General features: G+C 42.1%; 1 protein-coding gene across 6 annotated transcripts in view; it reads left to right on the top strand.

Annotated features, from left to right (window-relative positions):
• Window positions 1-27,419, top strand: part of Atp8b4 (ATPase, class I, type 8B, member 4) — a 179,697-nt gene that overhangs the window by 122,899 nt on the left and 29,379 nt on the right. For 3 of the 6 annotated variants that reach the window (XM_006499495.1, NM_001359975.1, NM_001080944.3), the window contains 6 exons: window positions 1,941-2,105; window positions 3,176-3,287; window positions 5,501-5,606; window positions 15,868-16,015; window positions 18,820-19,003; window positions 19,532-19,755. In XM_006499495.1, the coding sequence (XP_006499558.1) occupies window positions 1,941-2,105; window positions 3,176-3,287; window positions 5,501-5,606; window positions 15,868-16,015; window positions 18,820-19,003; window positions 19,532-19,755 (939 nt within the window). Of the gene's footprint in view, window positions 1-1,940; window positions 2,106-3,175; window positions 3,288-5,500; window positions 5,607-6,537; window positions 6,577-8,018; window positions 8,455-15,867; window positions 16,016-18,819; window positions 19,004-19,531; window positions 19,756-27,419 lie in introns of those variants that run through there. The other 3 variants (XM_006499498.4, XM_006499500.3, XM_006499499.4) reach the window with 3 other exon arrangements.

Below are 27,419 nucleotides of genomic sequence, written 5' to 3'. Positions count from 1 at the left end.
GATTTGTATTTAATTATTGATTTTGGATAGTTTTATGATAGGGAAAGGCCTGTTCAAATGACCATTCTGGATTGTGTGTTTCACGACTAATTAGATGACTTAAGTCATCTGTCCCCTTTTCCAGTATCCTCTTAGAGTTGATTCTCCATTGTGCAGAACAGAGAGGGCATCAGTGGCAGTGCCCAGTGGGGTTTCATCTTAAAGGCAAAGACATGTTTGTGTGACTTGAGAAGAAAAAATGGGTTAAAGGCAGTAACTAGATTTCCAGACCAGAAGGAGATGCTGTGGTCTTAGAAGAGGGGGCTTGTAAATGTGAATGCAGTGGCAGAACTACTGCCAACTGTCTGGAGATGAACTCAGTTAATGTTCCCTGCGGTCTTCGTGGGTTAAAACACATCTTTGTACGATGCACTGCCTTTTCTTTTTACTAACTGGGGTGCTTCATGATTTCGCACATGTCTAATCACAAACCTGTATCTGCACCATACATCAGAACAATAGAGAAACCATTCTTAATGACCAGCAGTGCTGAAAGGAGCAGAGATTGCTATTAAAATGCTTTACTTGTAGTGTGGTGGCAGAAGTGACATGTGAGGTTTTCAACATTACCCCCAAACTCAATCTACTTGTTTCGAGCTAATGTCACTGTGTGAGACACATAACAGCCACTAATACCCTAATCATCACCCCTCTTAGAAGGATACCATAAGTATCATATGAGATTGTCCACTTACCAAGTGTTCTAGTTTCCTTAGCATATATTTCTGGGTCACAGTCCATCACTGGAGATAACAGGGCAGGAATTCAAGGCAAGAACCTCAACCACTGCTTGTTGGACCCCTCCCTGGCTCGCTCAATCACAGGCTCATACTTTCTTACATAGCCCAGAACTACCTGTCTAGGAATGGTCCTGCCCACGGTGGGCAGGACCCTCCTGCATCAGTTAATAATCAAGACAACCTCCTATAGATACATCTAAAGGCCAGTTTTATTCAAGTAATTCTCCAGCTGAGTATTTCCTCTCAGCTAAGTCTAGGCTGTGCAAGTTGACAATTTATGCTAAGTTAGGAAAAGTGTGGCCTCCTAATATTTGATTACTTATTTAAAAACTAGCTCCATAAAGTATAATTTCTAATAAATAATGAATGCTTGAGCTGGTTTGATTTGATGATGGTGTCTTCAAGATTTCAAACAACATTTCACTATTTAAAGATGAAACTTTAATATGATTAAGAAAGAAAAACATTTCACAGAAGAGTCTTAGAGTTAAAACCAAAGTCAGCCCTGAAAGCTCACACCTGTAGTACCTAATACTCCCATCTTTTCCCTTTCCTTTAAAGGTGATTATCATAACCACAAGGAGCAGGCCAAACTTACCCAACTATTTAGCATCTACTTATTCATCAGTTATTACTTTTAGCTTCTATTGTAGAAGTTTTCAAGTGTATGCAAAAGTTGGATTCATTGACTTTTCAGCAAGGATGCATACCTATTGGGGTGGTTGTGAAAAGGCTTGGAGAGAAAGCCTGCTCTAGTCTACAAAAGAATTTCCTCTTTTTGCCTGGTGAGCTGTGACTCCTCCAAGGACCTGTCTTCATCATTGAGACAGGAACACCTCCTACAAGCAGAAAACACTTGCTTCCAACTGTACAGATACAGTTGCTTTCAATACCACTTCTCTCTTCCCAATTAGGACACTTCAGCAGGCATTTTTGGCTGCTTTTAGGGGGAAAGCTGGTGTTCTGCAGGTCAAACCTCATCGACTTAACATAAATCACAACTATTCTTTCCCATGTCTGAGGAGGTACAGAGTTAGAGCCATGACAGCTATGTAATACTCTTGGGAAGAAATGTGTGAACAAAACGGTCACTGTGTTATGGGGACTTTCATTGTGCTTATTGTTGTCTACCTGTCCCTAAGATTATATCTTCTCTCACAGGAATTTGCAGGGGAAGGCCTCCGAACCTTGGCAATTGCTTATCGAGAGCTTGATGACAAGTACTTTAAAATGTGGCAGAAGATGCTTGAAGATGCAAATTCTGCCACCTTGGAAAGGGATGAACGGATATCTGGGCTGTATGAAGAAATCGAGAGGGATTTGATGGTATAAGTTTGGAAGTGTGATGCTCTATGCTTACTTAAGTTGTTTGCTAAATCATCTTACACATAGCACATGGTTCTCTTTCAATGGTGGGCCATGCTTTGTGTGCTGGGTTTCAGCCTACTATGTGTGGCCCCAGTGGCCAGTGGAACGGACTGGCTTTGCTAGCAGTAACTTAAGCGATGGAAGTCTTCCCAAAGTAAAGGATTGTAGACTCTTTATTTACCAACCCCCAGTTTATCTTTGATACAACATACTCATCTCCTCTCTCTGCTTTCTGATGCACATTTTTAGAGCAGAAGCAGTTGACAAAGAGAGCAGAACTATGGCTGTGAATGATTCCGGATCAGGAGACTCTGATGATGACTCAGAGTGGGGTCTGTTTTAGAAACCATTCTTGTCAGTGACCAATGACTTTGGTAGCTGAGAGTAGCAGGAAGCAGGTCTTGTCATTAGGGTGAAAACTGAACTTCTATTTCTATTCTCCACTTTGTATTAGAGCACCTTATGTTTGTTTGCTGAGACAGGGTTTCTTTGTGCAACGGCTTTGGTTGTCCTGGAACGCACTCTGTAGACCAGGCTGGTCTTGAACTCATAGAGATTTGCCTGCCTTTGCTTACCAAGTGCTGGAATTAAAGGCATGCACCACCACTGACTGGCTACCTGCTGGCCTTTTACTTCATAGAATGGCACCACCTTTTGCCCCTCAGTTTTTTGACTACAAGTTGAGAGCTTTCCTTTGGACCTCTCCTTTGCTGCTGAAAGTGAAGAAGCAGCCAGGGACTTCTTAAATTATTAGAGGAGTAGCGTCAGCCCATTTATGCAAACATGTCATCTGACTATACCATCTCCTGTATGTGAAGGATACCTCCCTGGGCCTTTGTTATTAAGTAGGCTTGACTTAGGAATTTCCTTCCAGGTGCCTACAAGATTGATTAATTTATGTATACAATAGGGTATTTACTACATCATCATCTCCTGTTCCTTGACCTTTAAACTCTGACTGAAACTACAGATGTTACACGTGTTCCTTGCGTGTATTAATGTAAGTTATTCTTTACTCTCCAATGAAGCTATTAGGTGCCACCGCTGTCGAAGATAAATTACAAGAAGGTGTTATTGAAACAATTACAAGTCTCTCACTAGCCAATATTAAGATCTGGATTCTAACAGGAGACAAACAAGGTAATTTGGAAATAGGTAATGGTGATGTTTGAAGAGGGGGAGTTAATTCTTTGGAAAAAAAAAGTTAATCAAAAACTTAAAGCAGTTCATTATTTTTCTAGTCCTCTATTTAAGAAAAGTAAAATCTTTAAAAAAAAAGCTTTAAAAACATATGAACTTATTATTTAAAAACTAATCAGAATTTAAAGTAAAAAGTAATGAAAATAATAAATAAAATATGTAAATAAAAATGCAAAAAACCCTTCAAACTAACAAAAATACCTTGCATAGTATATTCTCTGGTCAGCAGAGTTTCTGTACGGTAGCCACCCCTAGAGAGAAAAACACTCTGTGTGGTTTTCGTGTTAGCATTGTCCTATTGAGCTGTAGCAAGGGTCTGGAGGTCTCGTGTTCGCCTTCAGTAGGGAGCTGCAGGAGATCGAGATCTCAGAGTGTCGAGTGAGCTCCCCAGGCTAAGTGCACCAGCTGCTTTGCTGTGCCTTGTGGACACATTACTATGTTTGAACGACTATCATAGCCGGACCAGTGCACCTGGCTAAACTCCAGGATTGCCTGTGAGAACTGAACCACTTTTAGGAATGACCAGACACTAAGAAAGAAAAAAATAGTTTAATAAGTCTTTAATCTGTTGCTCATAATGAAAGTTTAAAATTTGATGCTGAGTCATTAGGAAACAGAAAATATTCAGCTAACCAGCATGCACTTTAAAGACTATATTCACTTTGTTAGGTGCCCTATACAGCATTTAGACGTTTGCAAATGTGATAAATCAATTTTCTATGGAACTATATATATATATATATATATATATATATATATATATATATATATATATACATATATGTACAGATAATGGGAATATACGTATGTGTGTGTATATACATATATATGTGCATACACACACACACACACACACACATGAGTATATTCCCATTATCTGTCTGTCTGTCTGCCTGTCTCTTTGTAGTTCTATTGATTTAACCTAGGGTCTCACACATGCCAAGCAAGCAGTCTTCCACTCAGCTGCATATCCCATCCTTCCTTACCTTTTATTTTGAGACAGGCTTCACTAAATTGCCCAGGCTGGCCTCAAATCCTCCACAGAGGCAGGCCTTGAACTTTGGACCCTGCCTGGGCCACCAGGCCTACCTACCACTTCTGTTTATTCTACCTAAATTATTAATTACAAAATTAAACAGCAGAAATTTGAGACTTATGGTACTTAAATTACATGAGACTTACTGCAGCTGACATGTGTTGTGGGTTCAGCTATTCAATTATTGCAAGTACCTATGAATTTACCATTATTTATCTGATTTCTTTGCTTTGAAATCTATACTGAGATTTCATTATTTGTCTGTTTTGATTTAGGACAAGATGAACAATCCTGTAGAACTAACTAGTGTTTCATGATTCTATACTGTTAGAATCAAATGACTATAAAATTAGAGCAGCCCTTGCTGAGTATGGTATACTCCTCCAGGTCTCTGACAGAACAGTAGCTCTGGGTGGGTCTTCAACTGATGATTAAATTCCAATTTTTTTCTTTTTCTGTTTCTTTTAAAGATTTTATGTATTTATTCTATGTCTATGAGAACTGTAGCTGTCTTCAGACACACTAGATGAGGGCATTGGGTCCCATTACAGATGGTTGTGAGCCACCATCTGGTTGCTGGGAATTGAACTCAGGACCTCTGGAAGATCAGTCAGTGCTCTTAACCACTGAGCTAACTCTACAGCCCCCTCCAATTTCATTAAGTGGGAAAACTATGAAAGGTTTCATGCATTTGCCTTCAATTATTAGTCTATCATATTAGGTTTGAATATTAGCCAAGTTTAGTATTTTGGCGCTCTAATGAAATTAATTGAGGTTTCTGGTAAACGGTTGGTTTTATATTTTCTCTTCATTATACCCTAGGACCTTAGGATATCTAAATGAGTATTGGTTTGGGAATCTAAAGGTAGTTTTGGAAACCAAATGAGACCCCATGGATTCATAGATGTGCCTATTCTCCAAGGGTTCAGTGAATGGCAAATTTGGTTATGGGTCTCAGGTCTTGGGCTTCTCTCCTGGCCAACTGTATCATATGATGCTTTGTGTGTTCACTAACATCCATGGAGCTGATAGGCTCTGAGGAAACACAGCCACAGTTCCAAAACTTTATGGAAAAGGTAACACTACTAGTAACAGAGGTAATCTTTCTTTGTGCCAGAAACTGCCATCAATATCGGTTATGCCTGCAATGTGCTGACAGACGCCATGGATGCTCTATTTGTGATAACGGGGAACACGGCTGGGGAAGTGCGAGAAGAACTCAGGTGCGTGTTGAAGGAAAGGGAGTCTGGGAAGGGGCAGGGCCGTGAGACAGTTCTCCCATTCCTGTTTCGGAGCACCTCCTTAGGCCTCAATCACGTTCCTCACCAAGGGTTGATATTGGCAACGAGGCATTGCCTTCGGGCCTCCAACATTTCCCAGGTGTTCTCAGGGAAGAATCTCAAGTCATGTATGTTGTGCTTTAAAATGTTCCTTGACAAAAACCTGGAAGATATTAAGTGACGATGAGTGGTGTCGTCACAGAATGTACGCTTTAAAAACCCGTTTCCTGGCTCCCTTCCATCTCCGAGTCAGGTCTCTGGGGTATGGAGTACTGGGATTAATGTTTAATAGGCACATGCAGTTTGTGATAAGATAACTTTCAAACACTCAGCTTGTAGGGGATAGCGTAGGTGGTCAGAATTGTGAGCGCTTATGAGAGGTGGCATGCTTGGCTGTTTGTACAGCTGCCATCTACTGCCAAAAAAACACAAGAGTGCTCATTGTCACTGGACATTACATTTGGAGAACTAATAGTCTTACTATCTATTCACTTATAATATTTATTTTCTGTAACTTAATTTGAAAAAAAAACATTAAAAATCTAAATAATTATTTTCCTCTAAAATTGAAAAAGGTTGGCTTGTAACAGTTTTGCTTGCTGCTTCTACGGCTTCTCTGACCAAAGCTTGGTGGGCAGGGAAGGAAGTCTTAGTTGGCATTGAACCTATTGATATCTGTAGATCGATGCTGCCACTGTTTCGACCTTACCCTGAGCAGAAAAGAAAAGGGTTCTCACGTGCTGGTGAGATGCTCTGACAGGAGAACATGTATGTCTTCGTCAAATAAAAAAATGGGAAACTGTTTTCAGTATTACTGATATGTATTTTAATTATTTGTATAGTTTTAAGAAAGATATTATTTTTTTATTAACAGAACACTGACCATGTTTTTATTGGAGTTAATGATTTCCAGGTAAATTTTGGGTCAGTTTTATGCTAGAATTCATGGGACCTTTGGGGAAATACTAATACTTTGATACTTAATTAAAATATTATTTTTAAAGAGAAATTGTCATTTATGTTCATACATATACATGTGTGTATCTATAATTCGGGAATTTCTATACAGTTTATAAAACCAATAAATCAAAAGGTTTTTTTTTCTCTCTATTTCCTGGTATAGTTAATTTGTATTTTAATTATTAAAATTTAAACAACTTTCCCCATCAACTTATACAAATAAACCTGAAATTTCAAAAGTAATATTCTCAGGCGTCATGGCTAGGCACTCAGGCTTTACATGTCTCTGTTTATTTTAGGGAAAATGGATCATGAGATCTTTTAAAAAAACCAACAATACAACTTATGGCACATGCATTGAATTTGTCCAGAGGCTAAGAGAAAACAAACAAACAAAACTCCACAAACTCAGAGCAGTGGTTAATGGTTGTTTACCTTCTACTCTTGGAAGTATAAAATTGCAAACAGGCAACAAAAACCTCCCAAAGAAGACATTAGCATCGGTGTGAATATCCAGGGATGGAGGCAGCATCAGTGTGAATGCCCAGGGATGCAGGCAGTATCAGTGTGAATGCCCAGGGATGCAGGCAGTATCAGTGTGAATGCCCAGGGATGGAGACACATAAGTGTGAATGCCCAGGAATGCAGGTAGCATCAGTGTGAATGCCCAGGGATGGAGGCAGCATCATCATGAATGCCCAGGGATGCAGGCAGCATCAGGGTGAATGCCCAGGGATGGAGACACATCAGTGTGGATATCCAGGGATGAGGGCAGTGGGCAGTGTCAGCTGTGGCTAAGCACAGGACCCTGTTTATTTTGTGTTAGGCCATGTTTAAAGAATCAAATATTTCCTTCAAAGACATCATATTTCACTGAAGGTGGATCTCTCCAAAAACAACTTGAGGAGGAAAGGGTTTACTTCATAATACACTTCCAGAAAAAAGTCCATCAGAGGGGGAAGTCAGGGCAGGAACTCAAGGGAGAAATCTGAAAGCAGGGACCTGTGAAGGAACCAGGGAGGAATGCTGTTTCCTGCCTTGCTCCCTGGCTCCCCCTCAGTGAGATTTCATACATAGGCCAGACCCACAGGGAACGGGCCTTCCCACGTTATCATCAGCAGAGACACTCTCTCACAGACAGGGCCAAGGGAACCGTTTAGACACTCAGTTTTAGAGGAACTCCTCTCCCCCCCCCCCCACGCCTCTGCTCCTTAAGACAACTTTATCTCATCTTTTGAGGCTTGAAGAAACTTTATTTTTTTTTCCTCTTAAAATACTCAGTAAAATTCCCAGTTGATAGGGTGTAGAGTGATATGCTGTACTTTTCAAGAGTCTAACTTGGAGTTCCAAACCAAGAATTTAACTTTTTCATTCTGTGTCTGGCTCCCTTCACAGGCAAGGCATGTTCTGGGTAAAGAGATGGCCCTATGAGTTCATAGGAAGAGCTGGAGAAGGAGCAGTTGAGCTTATACTCCAAGATTTCATCCAGCTACAACTGGCTGGCTACATAGATGTCATAGCTGTCATTTTATAGAAGAAATGTAGGAAAATGTGTGTTATTTATGGATTATTGTTGGGACCTTCCAATGGCCGAATTCTCCAAAAGGGGAAACTAGCAATGTATTTCAAATGTATAAACGTGCATGCTCTTACCCAGACACCTGATCTAAGAATTTCTTCTAAGGAAATAAATGAACAAATGCATGAATATGTAGCTGAGGAAATATTTATCCCTTCATTCGGTATAATAATTAGAAATAGCTCATATTAGTTAGGAAGAATTTTGTTAAATACTATGATATTGGCAAGCAATGAAATACAAAATAGTCAATAAAAGTGATTTTGCCAATCATCCATCCTGACCAAGTAGGTTTCATTCCAGGGACGCAGGGATGGTTTAATATACGGAAATCAATCAACATAATCCAGTATATAAGCAAACTCAAAGACAAAAACCACATGATCATCTCGTTAGATGAGGAGAAAGCATTTGACAAAATCCAACACCCATTCATGATAAAAATCTTGGAAAGATCAGGAATTCAAGGCCCATACCTAAACATGATAAAAGCAATCTACAGCAAACCAGTAGCCAACATCAAAGTAAATGGTGAGAAGCTGGAAGCAATCTCACTAAAATCAGGGACTAGACAAGGCTGTCCACTTTCTCCCTACCTATTCAACATTGTACTTGAAGTCCTAGCCAGAGCAATTAGACAACAAAAGGAGATAAAGGGGATACAAATTGGAAAGGAAGAAGTCAAAATATCATTTTTTGCAGATGATATGATAGTATATATAAATGACCCTAAAAATTCCACCAGAGAACTCCTAAACCCGATAAACAGCTTCAGTGAAGTAGCTGGATATAAAATTAACTCAAACAAGTCAATGGCCTTTCTCTACACATAGGATAAACAGGCTGAGAGAGAAATTAGGGAAACAACACCCTTCTCAATAGTCACAAATAATATAAAATACCTTGGCGTGACTCTAACTAAGGAAGTGAAAGATCTGTATGATTAAGAACTTTAAGTCTCTGAAGAAAGAAATTAAAGAAGATCTCAGAAGATGGAAAGATCTCCCATGCTCATGGATGGGCAGGATCAATATAATAAAAATGGCTATCTTGCCAAAAGCAATCTACAGATTCAATGCAATCCCCATCAAAATTCCAACTCAATTCTTCAACGAATTGGAAAGGGCAATCTGCAAATTCATCTGGAATAACAAAAGACCTAGGATAGCAAAAACTCTCCTTAAGGATAAAAGAATCTCTGATGGAATCACCATGCCTGACCTAAAGCTATACTACAGAGCAATAGTGATAAAAACTGCATGGTACTGGTATAGCGACAGACAAGTAGACCAATGGAATAGAATTGAAGACCCAGAAATGAACCCACACACCTATGGTCAGCTAAAACCATCCAGTGGAAAAAAGACAGCATTTTCAACAAATAGTGCTGGCACAACTGGCAGTTATCATGTAGAAGAATGCGAATTGATCCATTCCTATCTCCTTGTACTAAGGTCAAATCTAAGTGGATCAAGGAACTCCACATAAAACCAGAGACTGTGAAACTTATAGAGGAGAAAGTGGGGAAAAGCCTTGAAGATATGGGCACAGGGGAAAAATTCCTGAATAGAACATCAATGGCTTGTGCTATAAGATCGAGAACTGACAAATGGGACCTCATAAAATTGCAAAGCTTCTGTAAGGCAAAAGACACCATCAATAAGACAAAAAGGCCACCAGCAGTTTGGGAAAGGATCTTTACCTATCCTAAATCAGATAGGGGACTAATATCCAGTATATATATAAAGAACTCAAGAAGGTGGACTTCAGAAAATCAAATAACCCCATTAAAAATGGGGCTCAGAGCTAAACAGAATTCTCACCCGAGGAATACTGAATGGCTGAGAAGCACCTGAAAAAATGTTCAGCATCCTTAATCATCAGGGAAATGCAAATCAAAACAACCCTGAGATTCTACCTCACACCAGCCAGAATGGCTAAGATCAAAAATTCAGGTGACAGCAGATGCTGGCGAGGATGTGGAGAAAGAGGAACACTCCTCCATTGTTGATGGAATTGCAAGCTTGTACAACCACTCTGGAAATCAGTCTGGCGGTTCCTCAGAAAATTGGACATAGTACTACTGGAGGATCCCGCAATACCTCTCCTGGGCATATATCCAGAAGATGTTCCAACACATGTAAGAAGGACACATGCTCCACTATGTTCATAGCAGCCTTATTTATAATAGCCAGAAGCTAGAAAGAACCCAGATGCCCCTCAACAGAGGAATGGATACAGAAAATGTGGTACATTTACACAATGGAGTACTACTCAGCTATTAAAAAGAATAAATTTATGAAATTCCTAGGCAAATGGATGGACCTGGAGGGCATCATCCTGAGTAAGGTAACCCAATCACAAAAGAACTCATACAATATGTACTCACTGATAAGTGGATATTAGCCCAGAAACTTAGAATACCCAAGATAGAAGATACAGTTTGCAAAACACATGAAACTCAAGAAGAACGAAAACGAAAGTGTGGACACTTTGTTCCTTCTTAGAATTGGGACAAAACACCCATGGAAAAAGTTACAGAGACAAAGATTGAAGCTGAGATGAAAGGATGGACCATATTAAGACTGCCATATCCGGGGATCCATCCCATAATCAGCCTCCAAACGCTGACACCTTTGTACACACTAGCAAGATTTTGCTGAAAGGATCCTGATATAACAGTCTCTTGTGAGACTATGCCAGGGTCTAGCAAACACAGAAGTGGATGCTCACAGTCAGCTATTGGATGGAACACAAGGTCCCCAATGGAGGAGCTAGAGAAAGTACCCAAGGATCTAAAGGGATCTGCAACCCTATAGGTGGAACAACTTTATGAACTAACCAGTACCCCCAGAAGCTTGTGTCTCTAGCTGCATAAGTATCACAAGATGACCTAGTTGGCCATCAGTGGAAAGAGAGGCCCATTAGTCTTGCAAACTTTATATGCCCCAGTACAGGGGAAGGCCAGGGCCAAGTACTGGGAGTGGGGGGGTGGGAGGTGGGGGGTAAGGTTTGGGGGACTTTTCGGGTAGCATTGGAAATGGAAATGAAGAAAATACCTAATTAAAAAAAACAATAAAAAAGTGATTTTGCTTTATTAACTTTAGAAGATGGGTGACATATTTAGTTAAAAGTGAGATTATAAAACATGCATAGAATGATATGTTTTGCCAATACACTCACACACACACACACACACACACACACACACACACACACACACACGGCACTATACATGCATCCTCCTAACTACCTTTCAAGCCCTGGGAAGTATATGCCATGGTTCTAAGTAATGGAAAGGCAACCAGCTTCTTCTTTTTTTTCTCTTTCCTTACATAATTACTGAGTAGTAGTATTCATGCAAATTTTTACAATTGATAAAAAAACAACAAACCCTAGCTGGGCAGTGGTGGCGCACGCCTTTAATCCCAGCACTTGGGAGGCAGGGCAGGAGGATTTCTGAGTTCGAGGCCAGCCTGGTCTACAGAGTGAGTTCCAGGTCTACAGATCTACAGAGTGAGTATACAGAGAAACCCTGTCTCGAAAAAAACAAAAACAAAAACAAAAAACCAAAAAAACCCTCAAAACACCCTAAAAACACGTTTTACTTTAATGAGAAGAAAACTATTCAAAGGAAAATAATTACATCTAGGTGTAGCATCTCACACGCCCCGGGGTTACCTTGCTTAGCTGACTGGCTGGCCATGCTTATTCTAACTCAGACTTGGAGGTTCCATCATGTTTTGCATGTACCATGGAAACAATGTATGATAGAAAATTCTGCAGGCAGAGTGAATACCTTTCCAGAATGAATATGCTTCCTATGAAACTCGAGGGGAAAGAGCTCCTAAGGGGAACCATTGTTTGGAGGTCCCCGCTACATTCCCAGTCTTGGCGATTTATATCTAAGCCCACAGCCTTGGGGATTAAAATCATAAATGTGTGCCCTTTCATGTTCTTGTGCTATGTTTTTGAGTTCATGCAAAAAAAATGTGTTGAAAGAGAAGGATCTGAGGGAGGAGCCATTGGATGGACAATATGTACATGCTTGTAGTTAATCCTGTCCAATGTGTTTAGATGTCGTCAACATCGATGAGTAATGTTCATGCCACGCAGCACGCACATAACATAGTTGTTAGCCATTTTTGGACATGTGGAACCCTGATTGAGTTGGTTCCCATTGATGCTTTAGTGTTGGCAGCATGCCCACAGGTTTAAGTTAAGCCCTATGTTGGCCACAGGCCCACAGGTCTACAGTCATCCCTGTGTTAGTCTCATGCCCACAGGTCTACAATTAAGTCCTGCCAGTTTCTGAGGTTATTTCATGGATTCTGTCATTTTAACAGAGCATGTATCTTCTGCTGCAAGGAAAATAGACAATGAGGTTTTGATCAGTCAGACAAGATAACGCATCCAGTGTTTCATTTCTGAGCCACCATGTTTTGTTCTCAGAAAAATTCATTAAATGACCCAGCTGCCTCCAAGTACCCACGCAGAGACACTAGGACTCTATAGCCCCTCTCTAAGCAGTAAAATCTTTAATCACTGGTACCTCTTGTAAATGGCTCTTGGGGCAGGTACTGAAAATTAGCTGTGTGATGTAGGCTGTTTATAAGATATTGGCCAGTTAGGAGTCCTTTCGTGGAGCAGAACATAACACTGACTGTGATATCATAGAGTCATTAATGACAGTAGCGACCAAATAGGTTTGAATGCTCAAGTTCTGTTATCCCGAGTAAACTGTTTTAGTAGGTCAGGTTTCTTCTCATAAATTGTAACACTCTAAAGCATTACATTTTGACTTCTGATGTGCATTTTGGTGCACACAGTTCCCTGTTTTCAGGGGGTTGATCGCTCTCTGAGCCGGTCCCCGATTTCTGATCGACGATAAAGGATCGACGTCTTTAACAGTCTGTGGGGCAATGAACTGGAAGCTTGAACTAAAAAGTTCACTCACTTCCTTTCTTCCTCACTCTCTGAAGGGCGGTGCTGTCTCCTTCATTACTCTCTGGTGGCATATCTTACTCCAACCTAGAGATAGCCTGTGGCTGGCTGTATATGTAAAGCCATTTGTTTTGATAACCAAGAACTAGGAATTTGGAGTCCTGGATCTGCCCCGGACTAATCAAGTGGCCTAAAGTCAGATAGCTAATCTGTCAGAGGCAGACCCAAGTTTCCAAGGAACAAGCAAGCTCAAAGCTCTGGCCTTTTACCAAAGTCCAAATTATTTTCCTTTAAACATAATGTCATAATTTAAATCTATTTCCTAACAGATCTCTTTTACTTCCTGCATCTAGAGTGCCAGGAAAGGACTGAGGAAAATGGCTCATCCCTCGCACCCCCTCTCTCCTTTGCAGGCTGAATGCATGGCTGAGCACAGCGCTCCCTCCCTCCGCTGTAGTGTGTTCAGATGGTATGGGCTGTGAGTGCTCTAGTCAACTCAACCCTGCCTATGGTTCTGCATTACAGCATTGTACTAAACTGCCCTCATTACAAAGCCTAGAAGGCAGAGCCCTTCTTTTCACATCTGTTTGTATTCTGAGGTCCAGTAGAATGTCGGATGCCCACACACTGTCCATCTTCACCGAAAGGTACTATGTGTAGCTTTCTTCCTTCCTGATGAATTGCATTTGCAAGAACCAGCTTGTGTTTGGAGAGCTGAGTTCCAGGAAGTAAGAGAAAGGACAGCTATGAACACCCACCCAGGTCTTACAGTGCACTCATTCCAGTCTGGCAGGGAGTGAAGGCCTTGGAGGGTGGGGGGAGCATTAGCAATTTTAGCAGAGCATAAAAATTGTTCTTTTTCTGCCTGGAAAGGGACTTGTGTCACATGTTAGGGAGACATTGTTGGGGAAAGCTCCTAAATAAGTAGAATTTCAGCCAGTGTGTTCATGAACTTCACCCTCCCTTGGAATGTTTTCGTTTTGCAAGGGGGAAATAGAGGTTGAGTCATTTACACAGCAAATGGGAGCCTCACCAAACAGGAAACCCTGGGAGATGTTTTTTTTTTGCTTCAGTGCCTTCTCAAAGCCCAGTTTATGAGATCTGCAGTGCCGTCAGAGACACACATTCATGTCTGGTATCATTTCTCCCATTCATCAGATGGCGCTGCCAGTTTTCATGACCATGATGAGCGTTCATTGGGTTGCTTATCTACCGAGGACATTGGAGCCTTCTGCTTGCAACAGTAATCCTCTGTGCCTGCTCTGTCTCCTTCCCCACAGTGCATTTCAAACAGCCTTCTAACCTTACACATCCTTTTGTTTGTTTCTGCAAACTGCCTGCTAACTGTCTGATATCATCCTTGGAACCAAGGCTGAGTGACAAGTCTAAGTGCAGGCACGATTTTGGTCCCGGACAGCAGAGGGCAGTGTTGAGCCAGGAAACAAGGTGACCTGCCTTTGCTTCTGGGTCTGCTTTTGTAGTTCATACATAAACTCTTGGTGATGCATTTTTATATGCATCACTGTATGTTAAATAACTCAAAAGCTGAAGGCATAATGCTTGTTTTAATATGACCATTCTCTCCCATCAGAGGATCTTCAGCATAAACTCATTGTAATAAATGCTTTCCACACTGGGCAGGACATCAAGAAGACAGTTCATTTTGCCATAAGTCGAAACATCTGCTAACCTATTCTTCACTTTCTGTTTTCTTCTGGAATTCATCTATACATGTAGTGGTATATTCACATGCAGGGGCTGGCTTGGGCATCCTTCTGCAGGGGACATCTGCCGGTATTCCTATGATGGAAGCTACTGTGGTCATGCCAACAGACCTGTTATTTATAACCTGGTCACCCACAGGTCTTCTGGGTGGGAATTTACCTTCCTATTAAAGACATTATCACATTTTTTAGGAGAACAGTAGAATGCCAGTTCTAATGGGCTTATGTCATCATATAAGCTACTGATTAGGTCTTTAGCATTGCGAGGAATTTCTATTTGTAAAAACCCCATGTTTGGAGTTTGGAGTTTCTCACAAGGTCATTGTTATCATTTAAACTTATGAGGATTTTATTTTTACTTAAAATATTTTTCTTTTATTTTATAATAATAAATGGCATCATGAATCTCTTTCAAAGTTAAACAAAATGTGTTTATAAGTGGACTATTGTTTTCAGCCAGGTTATATAATGATGAGCGCATGCGCGCGCGCGCGCGCGCGCACACACACACACACACACACACACACACACACACACACACACACGTATGTACGTACGTCAGGAAGAAAGGGAGAGGGAAAAATGGAGAAAAGGAAAGAGAGAGGGAAGGAGGGGAGTGCTCTGTAATGAGAAGGTTTCATTCATCGCCTTTAGTTTTTGTTTAGCATATTGAAAAACACCGTTTTTCCAGAGAGTGGTTCTTTATACACCAAAGCTATCAAGATTCCTTGGTTAAAGCCAGTTTTTAGGTAGTGTAAAATGTTTGAGGTAGTTCTGTTTTCTCTGTGTTTAGCTGCCTAGTTCCTTGTGCTCCCCCAGCCCCTGCAGGATTGACATGCACTGCTGTCTGGCCTTCCCTCTGCTTGGTGGCCTAATACCTGGGCCTTACGCTGAAGAGTGGTAGCATGAGTTCATTTCCAGGCCGGCCTCTTGGTTCAGTTATAGACAAGCTCTGTGTGCTTTGTTATGCCTTTTTTTAATTCTCTTATTCTTTAAGGAAAGCAAAGGAAAATTTGCTTGGACAAAGCACGAGTTTTTCCAATGGACATGCAGTTTATGACAACAAGCAGCGGTTGGGGTTGGACGCGGGTGCAGGAGAGGCTGTGACAGGAGAATATGCCTTAGTCATAAATGGCCACAGTTTGGTGAGTTTGCCCGAGGCTGTTCTTCTCTTTTTCTTTACTCCAGCAATCATCTCTTTTGTGCTGCCTTAATGAGAGTCTCCTTTGTGTTTTTCAAACAAATGTCACTACAAGAGATAGGGCGTGCACAGGATTTCCTGTTTGCAGAAGGAAAGACTTCCAGTGTGCCTTTCAGACATCATTGTTTGAAGGATCGCACTGGATGTGAGGCTCTGGAGAAACAGTTCGCAGGGAGTCTATGAGTTCTGCCTAAACGGTTACTTCCGTTGCTTCGCAGAACGGTTTAAACGCTTTTGGAAGACGGTGGGGGATGGCGCAGATCAGTTTTTCAGTTACCGTTCTTGCGAAGGTTTGTGATTTGCGAGTCATAACCTGACCTTCACAGAATTACCACGCCAAATCATTGCCATTAAGATACCTCTGGTGGTTTTTCTAAATAGCAACGTTCTGCAGCAAAGCCAAACGATTTGATTTCATTAGGAAATCTGGCTCTTGTCATAATAGAATAAACTTGCATTGTACTTCTAACGCAGTTCAGGTTCCAAGCCCCAAACAAAACTCAACCGCTCCTCCTGAGTCTCTAATTAGAATACAAAAGCCCCGACTGCAGTCTCGTGAAATTATCATTTCTATGTACAAAGAACTTAATCTCACATCTTTCTTTGGCTTTGGTGCTCATTTTTCACTTTGGAGTTTGGAAAAAATGAACGTTTGTTCTTGAAGGCAGTTTCTTAGTGGACAAAAGAAGTTGGAGCTGAGTCTATTAGATTCCCCCTTGTGACCGTCCGCCTGTTAGCTCCTAGCTCTCTAAGCACTATCCAGCTGGATCCCAGACGCAGCAGAGTGCTGCTTCCACACCGTGGAAAGTTACAGAGCTCAGCTGCAGGCCAAGCTCAGTCAAAAACTGGTCCAGATGACATGAACTTTTCCCTTGCACAGATGAACACCAACTGAAAGTTATGTCTGTCTGCTGAGATCTGGAGTTGAGTGGCCTGGGCAGCTCGGTAGGACAGGATCCCTCCTGTATTATGCTTTTGACAGGCCCCTGGGCTTGAGGAAGCAGTGTTTGTAGGGCATGGGCTTTCTGGTGATAGTCACCTAGCCTGTCTTTTCCTCTGTTGAAAGAAGGCTCTAAGCTGGAAGCTCTTCAGGAGCCCTGTTTGCTTCAAAGCCCTGTGCTCATGAAACCATGAGATGTCCTTCTTCAGTTAGGGAGAATTGTCTGTATTTTTGCTAGTACAGTCAGGTTTTGTTTGCTTTCTTTTTAAATCATAGCTCCAGTTCTCTCAAATTCTGAAGCTTTTCTGAATGTATCCAGGTCTGTCTTCATCAAAACCCAAGTCTACGTTTAACTTGTTGATAATAAAGAAAAATGAGCAGAGGCAAAAGGGGCCATTCTGAGCAAAAGAGCCAGTTATATGCCTTGTCTTTCAGAACATGTGGTATATTTGAGAATGATGGTCCACAGTTTTCTGAGGCATATAGACTTTGATATAGAATTTTTCTGCACCAGAGTCACAGCTTTGGCCTCATTTACCCACCCATTGCCTCATACCATTTTCATTGTTTACACAGACTGGCCAGGTCACAGTGCTAGAGAGTGGCCGAGAACTCAGACATGATTGGAGCATAGTCCTTGTTTGGGAGATCACAGTATAGTTCTGATAGAAGTATGACAGATACTGCAAAAGAGGCATTAATGCAATGCCTTTAGAGCACAGAAATAGGCACGTTTAATTATTTGTTTAAAAAATAAACAGAGGAGACTTTCTGGCAGAGCGGATGTTATTGAGTAAAAATGCTAGCAAATACAAAGATATAAAGGCAGTCTTTTAAGTAGCAATGCAGCCTGATGGGAATTATAAGAGGACCTAAAGGTGCTACCGAACAGAGCCCCTGAAGATATGCGGGCCAAACTGGAGTGGGCTGCGAGTGTCTCACTAAGGGTTCACTCTAAATAGCTGTTACTCAACAGCAGACTCATGTTTTCTCTGAATGTGTCTAACATAGAGTACAACGTGAGATGTTTCTAGAAATGTAATTGTCCAAAAAAGTTAATTGGAGAGAATCATGTTCTCTTTTCAGTAATTGCTGAGGGTATAGAAAGGCTCTTGGTATGTGGAACAAGGGTAGGAATTGGTTGGGGAATCCTGACTGAGGCCCAAGTTGCCTGTCTCCCTCCTATTCAGGCTCCTGATTTCAGCCACAGTGTTTTGCTAGGGACAGCCTCTGCTCAGGTCCTTTTCATCTTGCCTATGCGTTGGCAGTCACAAACACTAAGTCTACAAAACAGTGCAAAGGACACTAGCAGTGTGCCATGTAGAAATCACCATGGTTGGCAGTTCATATCAGCAGGTTCTAGCTGTTGCTTCTATTGATTTTCAGTAGTTCCTAGTAGAACTTTATAGTAATATATATATTTTTTTAGACAGGGTTTCTCTGTATAGCCCTGGCTATCCTGGAACTCATTTTGTAGACCAGGCTGGCCTTGAACTCAGAAATCTGCCTGCCTCTGCCTCCCAAGTGCTCGGATTAAAGGCGTGCGCCACCACTGCCCAGTACATAGCAAGATCTTGCCAAGATGGCATGGTAACATATCAAGGAGGCACACTGAGGACATAGCTCTTATTTTTATGTTAAATTCCCTTGAAACTTGCCAACAGCTCAGTATTCATGTCTTGTTACTGATTCTGTAACCCTGAATTGATCAAGTAATGAAATGGTTCTGAAATGAAGTCAGTCAAGAACCATGCTATTTGCTTTGTAATTTACAATCGTCATGTGTTCTGTTTGCTTTGATGACACAGGCCCATGCCCTTGAAAGTGATGTCGAGAACGATCTTTTGGAGCTCGCCTGTGTGTGTAAGACTGTGGTTTGCTGCAGAGTCACCCCACTCCAGAAAGCCCAAGTAGTAGAGTTGGTAAAAAAGCACAGAAATGCTGTGACTTTGGCCATTGGTGATGGGGCCAACGATGTCAGCATGATTAAAAGTAAGAGGGTATTTTCTCAATGAGACATACTGCACGCATGGAGTCCTGCTTCAGCCTGTGATGCAATGTAATAGCAATGTTCATTCGTTTAATTTTACCATGGTTCTTATAAAAATTATACTTTCTGGGCAGCACTTACATAACTACTAGTACCTCTAAGGCATTTCTCTTCAGTTAAAACACCTGCATATTTCTTAGTTTAGAAAAGGGCATTGCTTGCCTTCTACAGTTTGAGAGGGAGAGACCACTCAGGGCAGGTAAAAGCAGCCAGCGCTTCGTTCCTAGCAGCTGGGGTTGGTTCCATCTTTGATATTTACAAGTGTAAAGTGCAAATTTCCAACCTTTACCCAGCCCAGTTTTCTCTTAGATAAAACTAGGATCAATACTTAACCATGTGACTAGTTCAGGATATATGTGAAAAACCATAATAATTATTATAGTTATACAGTTACAAAAAATGGCTAACATAAAAGAGGAATAAGTTTCTTAAAGATGCTGCAACTCTTTCTCATCTTCTTTTCCCTCTAGGTGCCCACATTGGCATTGGCATCAGTGGTCAGGAAGGACTGCAAGCAGTCTTAGCCAGTGACTATGCATTGGCTCAGTTTAGATATCTCCAACGACTGCTTCTTGTTCATGGAAGGTGGTCCTACTACAGGATGTGCAAGTTCTTATGCTATTTCTTCTACAAGAACTTTGCGTTCACCCTTGTGCACTTCTGGTTTGCCTTCTTCTGTGGCTTCTCGGCACAGGTAAGTAAAGTGCACCCTTATAATTCCTCCCATGAATGGCTCCCACTCTCCAGACTGTCTTACTGATAAAGAAAAGATACTTCTATGCCTGATCCAAGACAGTATAACCATTCGGTGATTTGAGTGCTGATGAGCTTTGAATCCAACCCACATAAAAATAGCTGGAATTTTTCTTATGTATAGAGTAACTAATTACAGTATCTTGCATATCTTTTAGCTTTTTATGAAATGTGTTGGTTTGATAACAGATAAGCCTTATGAAGAATTTTTAATATATATTTGTATTCTTTAAAAATCTCACACAGTCATAGTACACCCACCTCATTTGCAATTCCTTCCAGATCTGTTTCCTCTCCACCTCCCAAATTTATGTCTTAAAACCTTATCACTTGCCAAATCCAATTTGTGCTGCCCATAAACTTGTGGATGTAGGGCCATTCATTGGTACATGGTCAACCTACCGGGGCTCACAGACTTAAAGAAAACTGAGTTTCTCTCCACTTGTCAGTCATCAACCTCTAAAAGCTCCTTAGCCAAGCCGATGGGTGGGTCATGAGCACCTCTCCTGTATAGGCTAGAGTGGTGCCTGGCCTGATCTTTGCAGGCCTCATGCAGGCAACCACAGTCCCTGTGTGTTCATTAGTGCAGGGCCTTGTGTCCTGAGGAGACCGGTTTCTCACTGGCATCTTCCTCCTTTGTTCTGATCTCTGGCTCCTATGGTCTTTCTGTCCCTTCTTCCTCTGTAGTTCCTCAGGGAGATGAGGCGTGCAATAGATGCCCTATTTATGGCCATGCACTCTGCAGACACTCTACATTTCGATCAGTTGTGAGTTTCTGTATTAAGTGTCATCCACTGCACAGAGAAACTTTTTTGATGTGTTTTAAAAGCTACACTACCTGATGGGTACAGAGATAGGAATTTAGAGGGTAGTATGATATTTTACACCAAGGAGAAGTGGTTGGTGGTCAGACATTGGAGCCATTTTGATATCACTCTGGCCAGTTGACATTCACCTGTGGAGAATGCTGATATCATTGAAGCACCGTTTGGCATCCTTTGATCTTGCCATGCTGGCTGTTGTCAAGGCTTATTGACTCCACCCCTGGGTAGGACTATGGCATGTTCTCCCTTAACAGCTCACGTAAAACCTTCAGATATTATGGGAGCTAATAGGCTTCAAGGCCAGTTTCAGCTTGGTTCTTTCAAGTCCTTTTTCAGAAGTGTGTGTTGACTCTAGCTATAGGGTCTTCAAGTTTGGAAGACCACCAAGGGTAATGGAAGCTGCCTATATTATTTTGACTTACCTGATCTACAACTTTGGTGGAAATTTCCTATGTACTAGGGTTTTTTGTTTGTTTTTTTGCTAGATTCCATTTCATATAAACTCATGAAGAAATATTTTCTAAAATTGGCAGAACACAGAAATGGATTCCCTGCCACCCCAATGAGGCTGGATAGAGCAAGAAACATTCTAGGGCTTGCACTTAACCACTCTAAAGATGGAAACTGAAGTCCTTGTGTGTGGTCTCTGTTTCAGGGGTTCTGAGAGCTGGCTGTGAGGGCCACTGGGAGGTGGGGCTGGAATTGGCCAGGTTTGCTGTCTCTCCTCACTGTTTTTCCCTTGATTAGCACCAAGTGTAACGTGCTTTGGCTTCCCCTCCAAGTCCTGTTCTTCTAAGGACAATATGTTATAATGAGGCAAATACAAGGAAAACAACATGTTTGGAAGAGATACCAAGCAGTCTATACAGGTTGATAATTTATGTCGGGGGGACGTTCTTGCCTCCACTGAAACCATCTAGATGGCTTTGCTCTCCATTGCCATGTGCTGGAAGTGGAGATTTCCTCAGTGCCTAAAACCCACCTCTTTTGAAGAGAGCTGACAGAGATGCTTTTATTTCCATCCGGTCTTCTCCCGAGTGGCCTATCCGTCAAGGTGCCTTCTCTGTTCAGTCCTGGCAGAGGAGAGACTTACACACATTCTCCTGCATCTTTGAATGTTTGCTTGCTTAGCAGCAATTAGCTTCCTTCCAGTTTAGGGCAGGTGCTCTGTTGGCCTTCTGGGCCACTGCATGAAATGGAGGGAGTAATTCCCACTGACAGAGAACTCACAGTCTGGGAATGATTTTATTTGGAGAAATGTGAAACGGATGTTAAATCACTCCACCGTCACATTTCTCTTATTTGCTCAACCAGCTTTTTTTTATTATTAATTTTTTTCATAAATTATATTTTGCTATTTTCTCCTCCCCCAACTCCTCTCAGATCTCAATTCCATACCCACCCAACTTCTGTTCTTCTTTTCTTAAAAACAAACAAACAAACAAAAACAAAAAACCCAGACAACTCCTCCCAGAAAAGATCCAAAACAAAAAAATAAATTAACCCCCCCCAAATATAGTAAGACAAAATGCCCACCCCTTAAAACCCAGAATGAAATAAAAACTCCACAGCAAACAGACTTGGAGGGTTGGCCAACTATTCCTGGGCATGGAGCCTGCCCTGGAGTGTGGTTGATATGCCCAGTGATTCTCCATTGAAGAAAACTGAGTTCCTCTCCCAGTAGGTATCAATTGCAAGGAGCTTCTTGCTTAGGGGTGGGACATTATGTCCACTTCCTTTTTTTCTGTGTTAGTATTGTTGCCTGGCTTGAATATGTGCAAAACTTGCGCACACTGGCACAGTCTCCGGAAGTTCATATGTGTATCATTCCTGTTCTGTCTGGAGGACACCAATCACTCACCAGTTTTGACTCTCACAATCTTTCTCCCTCCTCTTCCACATTGAGCCCTGAGACTTGATGAGAAAAGTTAGATGAGAGTCCCCGATTTAGGACTGCGTGCTGCAGTCTCTCACTCTCTGTGCTTTGTCTGACGTGTGTCTGTGTTAACCCCCATCTGTTTTAAAAAGCAGCTTCTCTGATGAGGGCTGAGTGACGCACTGACCTTTGGGTACAGAAACAGGACACTAGGAGACATTGTCATTATATGTCATTATATAGGTTTTCTTGTAGGTCTATGGCCTATCCAGTCTGAAGTTCTTGGCCACTTTTGCTGTGTCAGGTATGGGTTCCATCTCACGGAGTGGGCCTCAAATCTAATTTTAAACTTAGATGGTTTTCCCTCTACTATCCAGCACCCTCACACCAGTATATCTTACACAGAGGTTGTTTTTGTGGGTCTCAGGTTTTGCAGTTGGGTCATAGTGATGAATTCCCTTCCTCCTCCTGAGGCATACAGAGAACATTCTGGCTCTGTGCATGCCAGTAGGATGAGGCTTCTGGTTGGGCCCCAGCTTGACTTTCTGTTTGATTATATGTAAGTGGCGTTTCAGCAATAGGACCTTACCATCATGTTGTGGAGAGCAAGAGTAGCTGTGGCAATGGGGGTGGGGGAGGGTGTCTGTGGTATCCTTTTGGCCAATGATTCAACAGGATGTAACCCCTTCTTGGCACTAGAGGTTTTACATGGTGGCGTAAGATGTTTTTTCCAGTATATGGTAATGACATTTAAATTCTTTCATATATGTATGCTTTTGGAAACCTGTCTTAGCATTCTATTGCTGTGAAGAGACACCACGACCAAGGCAACTCTTATAAAGGAAATCATTTCACTGGGGCTGGCTTACAGTTTCAGAGGTTCAGTCTATCATCAGCATGGTGGGAAGCATGGCAGCATGCAGGCAGACATGGTGCTGGAGAAAGAGCTGAGAGTTCTATATCCAGATCCTTCCCTCGGACAGCAGGAAGAGAGAGCCACTTGGTCTGGTTAGAGACCTTGAAACCTTAATTCTCATCCCCAGCATACACTTCCTCCAACAAGACCATACCTGCTAATCCCTCTCAAGTAGTGCCACTCCCTAATGACCAAGCATTCAAATATATGAGCCAAGGGGCCAGTCCTATTCAAACCACTGCAAAGCTTCTACTGGAATAGGTTTCCATATAGTTTTTTCATAAGGTTTAGTGAGAGTTATTCCTCTCCATATTCCCTCCTTGACCCTTCTCTCCTCTCCCCCTACTTAAGCCTATTTATTCTGGTTTTCCCTTTATCTCTCCATAACACTAAATTTTATTTCCTCTTCCTTGGAAGGACCCCCACTCACTACCCCCTGTCCTTTACTAGGTACCTAAACTCTCTGTTTATTCAGATGGTAGCAAACTTATCAAAAGTTTAAATACTGTCTTCCATATATAAGAGAAAGCACTCAATACAGTTAAAGAACTTATCTTGTGTGTGTCTGGGAGGAGGAGCCCAAGGACATTGGCGCACATGTGCAGGTAAGAGAACAACTTTCAGGAATCTGCTCTCTCTCGCCCACCATGTTGGTCCTGGAGTCAAACTCAGGTCATCAGGCTTCGGGGACTAGCATCTTTACCCACTGAGCTCTCTTGATGGCTCTCAGACTGCATGTTGAGGTAGCTCCTTTGCTCTGTCAGAGAGTTTAGAGGTAGGGAGTGTAAACTTTTATTTTATAAATAAAATAATGTGTCCTTGGGCTCCTCCTCCCAGACACACACAAGATAAGTTCTTTAACTGTATTGAGTGCTTTCTCTTATATATGGAAGACAGTATTTAAACTTTTGATAAGTTTGCTACCATCTGAATAAACAGAGAGTTCAGGTACCTAGTAAAGGACAGGGGGTAGTGAGTGGGGGTTCTTCCAAGGAAGAGGAAATAAAATTTAGTGTTATGGAGAGATAAAGGGGAAACCAGAATAAATAGGCTTAAGAAGACAGTGAGTTCCTCAACGCCTGGAAGTCAGTGGTGGCATGGTCAGGTGTGCCACTCTTGCCCTTTTAGCTCTGTCCACTCAGCTTGAACACGCTTCCCCAGGGGTCCTACCTTCTAGAGTCATCTGGAAGCTTGATTTTATCTTCTGTCAACAAGTGCTCCAACTCAGCTGCCACCAAGGGACAAATAAACGTAAGGTGGCTCGGTGAGATTTCCAGCTGGATTGCTGGTTTAACAGAGTTTAGATAAAGGTTGGATCATGGCTCAGTCTGCAGGGCATGCCTTATCCTGACTCGTGATTGCAGCCTACATTATTTTCCTTGAGTTTAGTGTGTGTGTGTGTGTGTGTGTGTGTGTGTGTGCGTCCATGTTATTGTTAATAGCTGTAACTTATTTTAAAAGCACTCAGTCCTTCGGGGGTTTTAATAAAGATGAGTTGTCCCTCCCATTTGAAGCTGTGTAAGTGTTGGCCCTGAGTACTTGAGATGATATTTTCTGATGACAATTTATCATTGCCAGGAAGATACAGAGATATGTCTCTTTAAAAAAATCCGTGTAATATGGAAGCAATTATCTTGTCAAGGCTGGAAGAGGTTTGTCAAATAATGTAAGAAAATATACAGTGAGACTTTGGAAAGCGATGGGAGAGACTGAGGCTAATCTTGGGGCCCGATTGTGTCACAGGTTTGGATACCCGAGGCCTGTTTCCACAAGGCAGGAGATTTTGTCTGCCTTTGCCTTCCAGATGTGTCCTGTAGAAACCCAGGGACAGGCTGATGTTCAGCCTTGGCCCTTCTACCCTAACCTACTAATGAATCTCTGCTAATTATACAGACCAACAACTGAAGAGCTAGAGCTATATACCTCCTATTTATCTCCCAATGCGTTTTCTTCAGCAGAAAAAAATGTTTTTGAGAGATGGAAGAAGTTATACAGCTTTTCTCTCTGCAACTCACAGCACACATGAGGATATACATTTCTAAAAAGGCATCTTATGTGTTGTTTGTCATCTATCTATCTATCTATCTATCTATCTATCTATCTATCTATCTATCTATCAGCAGTTCTGGTGCCTGGTTCATGTTAGGCAAACCAAACCCCTTTATGACATTATTTGTAACTTATCACATGCTAGACTCTGAATTAGTTTCTTGGGCTCCTGGATGAAAAATGACTCCAGGAGCTGACAGGTTGATAGGATGGGGCTGGGAACCAGGATGTAAGTAATTACAGGTCAATGTTATGAAGCACTGAGATGTAGTGAGTCATGGTACTAACAAGGGGCCTGGAATCCAGCCCTGGAATGAGCCTGTGGGAGAAAGACTGTTGTGGTGTTTCAGTCCGTGGATGCTCTTGGCTTTCAAAATGCTTCAAGCTGGTGTCTATCACCTGGGAAAGTAGGTCCTAAGGTGAATGGTGGAATTCACTACAAGGGATGGAAGTGGGCAGATAGACAGGCATCCTAAAAGACCTGCCACCTACCCCAAGCTGATTCCTCAGGATCAATCAAAGCTGAGCAGGCTGAAGTCAGAGGACAGGCACCCTAGCTGGGGACTGCAGGAAAGGGGAGCGGTGCTTACTGGCTGGGTGGGGCCACAGCCATTGAACAGGACTTTGAACTTCGTGAATTTAAAGGATGATTTAGTGATTGAAGGCTGTCACAGAAAGGGAGGAATCTCCAAGTTCCTCTTCTCAAATGACTCCAGCTTGCATCAGGTTGACATAAAACTAATTAGCACAGATACACTGAAAAAATTTTTCTTCCTTCTTGTGTGAGAGCTTTCCTGGGGAGATACGTGTTCACTCACAAAAGAAATGGAACCCACAATGGACCAAAGTAACAATTGCAGTAATGTCCATCCTGGCGAACCAACCAGTTTTCCTTGGGGTCACTAACAGGAGTGTGAGTAAGGGATTACTTACAGGGTCAGAGATGACATACAGGTGGCTGTGTGTGTCAGCACAAAGCCACATGGTGGCACTCATGAAAGCTGTGACCCTAGAGCACTCTGCACAGCTTGCAGGCAGCATGAATGGTCTGAGTGTCTCTTTTCTGCTCAGTTGGTCAGGCTCCTCCTGCTGCTGGGCCTTTTTACTCATTTTATAAAGCTGGGGGTGGTGGGCTTCTAGAACCTTCCAAGTTTAAGCTTTTTCGAACGTGTAATGCTATGTTTAGCTCTTGAATTTCATGTGTCCCTCCCTGCCTCACTACTGGGGTGCCTAGAGTGCTGCCGGTATACTGCTCAGGAGAGGCAGAGCAGAGTCTGTAACAGGTGGTCCTCAGTCCATGATTTCCTGGAGTGGAAAACAATGGAGTCTGGGACTATTGCTGTGGTTTCTGCCATTGCTGGTGTGCCACTGGAAGTCCAGAACAGGGGACCTTGGTCAAGCTTCCCCTGAAGGGGGACCACAAGCCAGGCAGAAAGGGGAAGGCAAAGCCTGGGACAGCAGTAGAACCTGGTTTAATTCCTGAATGCATGCTGAGAGTATAGGGGGACTCTTTACAATGAAGCAACCCCTACCCTTTATGATCCTTGATGAAGAGGTGGTTCTTGCTTGTTCAAACTGCTTTATGTGACAGCTAATGTGAAGGCAAATACTTTACTCAAGGTAAAACAGGAGTGCCCAGGAAGGGAAGCTCATTGGCTGACCTCTCAGGGCATATCTAGATACCTCATTAGCAAGGAGAACTCCAGGGTTTTATGCTAAGTGACAGATTGTCATGGTCCTCTTAGTGGAGATTTGGTAGTTTTTTGTTCCAGAGCAGGTAGAGGTAGGCAGATAATGGCTCCACTCCTACCATTCTGTCTGTCCTCAGCTTAGTACTACAACAGTGCTTCCAATAATAGACAAGGCTGCCTCAGGCTCTTCTGCCTGCTCTTGGATCCCCTTTCCCTACCTGGACTGCCTGGTTGGGCTTCAGTGGGACA

Source organism: Mus musculus, chromosome 2, assembly GCF_000001635.26.
Source record: "Mus musculus strain C57BL/6J chromosome 2, GRCm38.p6 C57BL/6J".
NCBI classification, from domain to species: Eukaryota; Metazoa; Chordata; class Mammalia; order Rodentia; family Muridae; genus Mus; species Mus musculus.
Note: the sequence above shows the minus strand (reverse complement) of the source record. Positions and strands in the feature narration are given on the sequence as shown.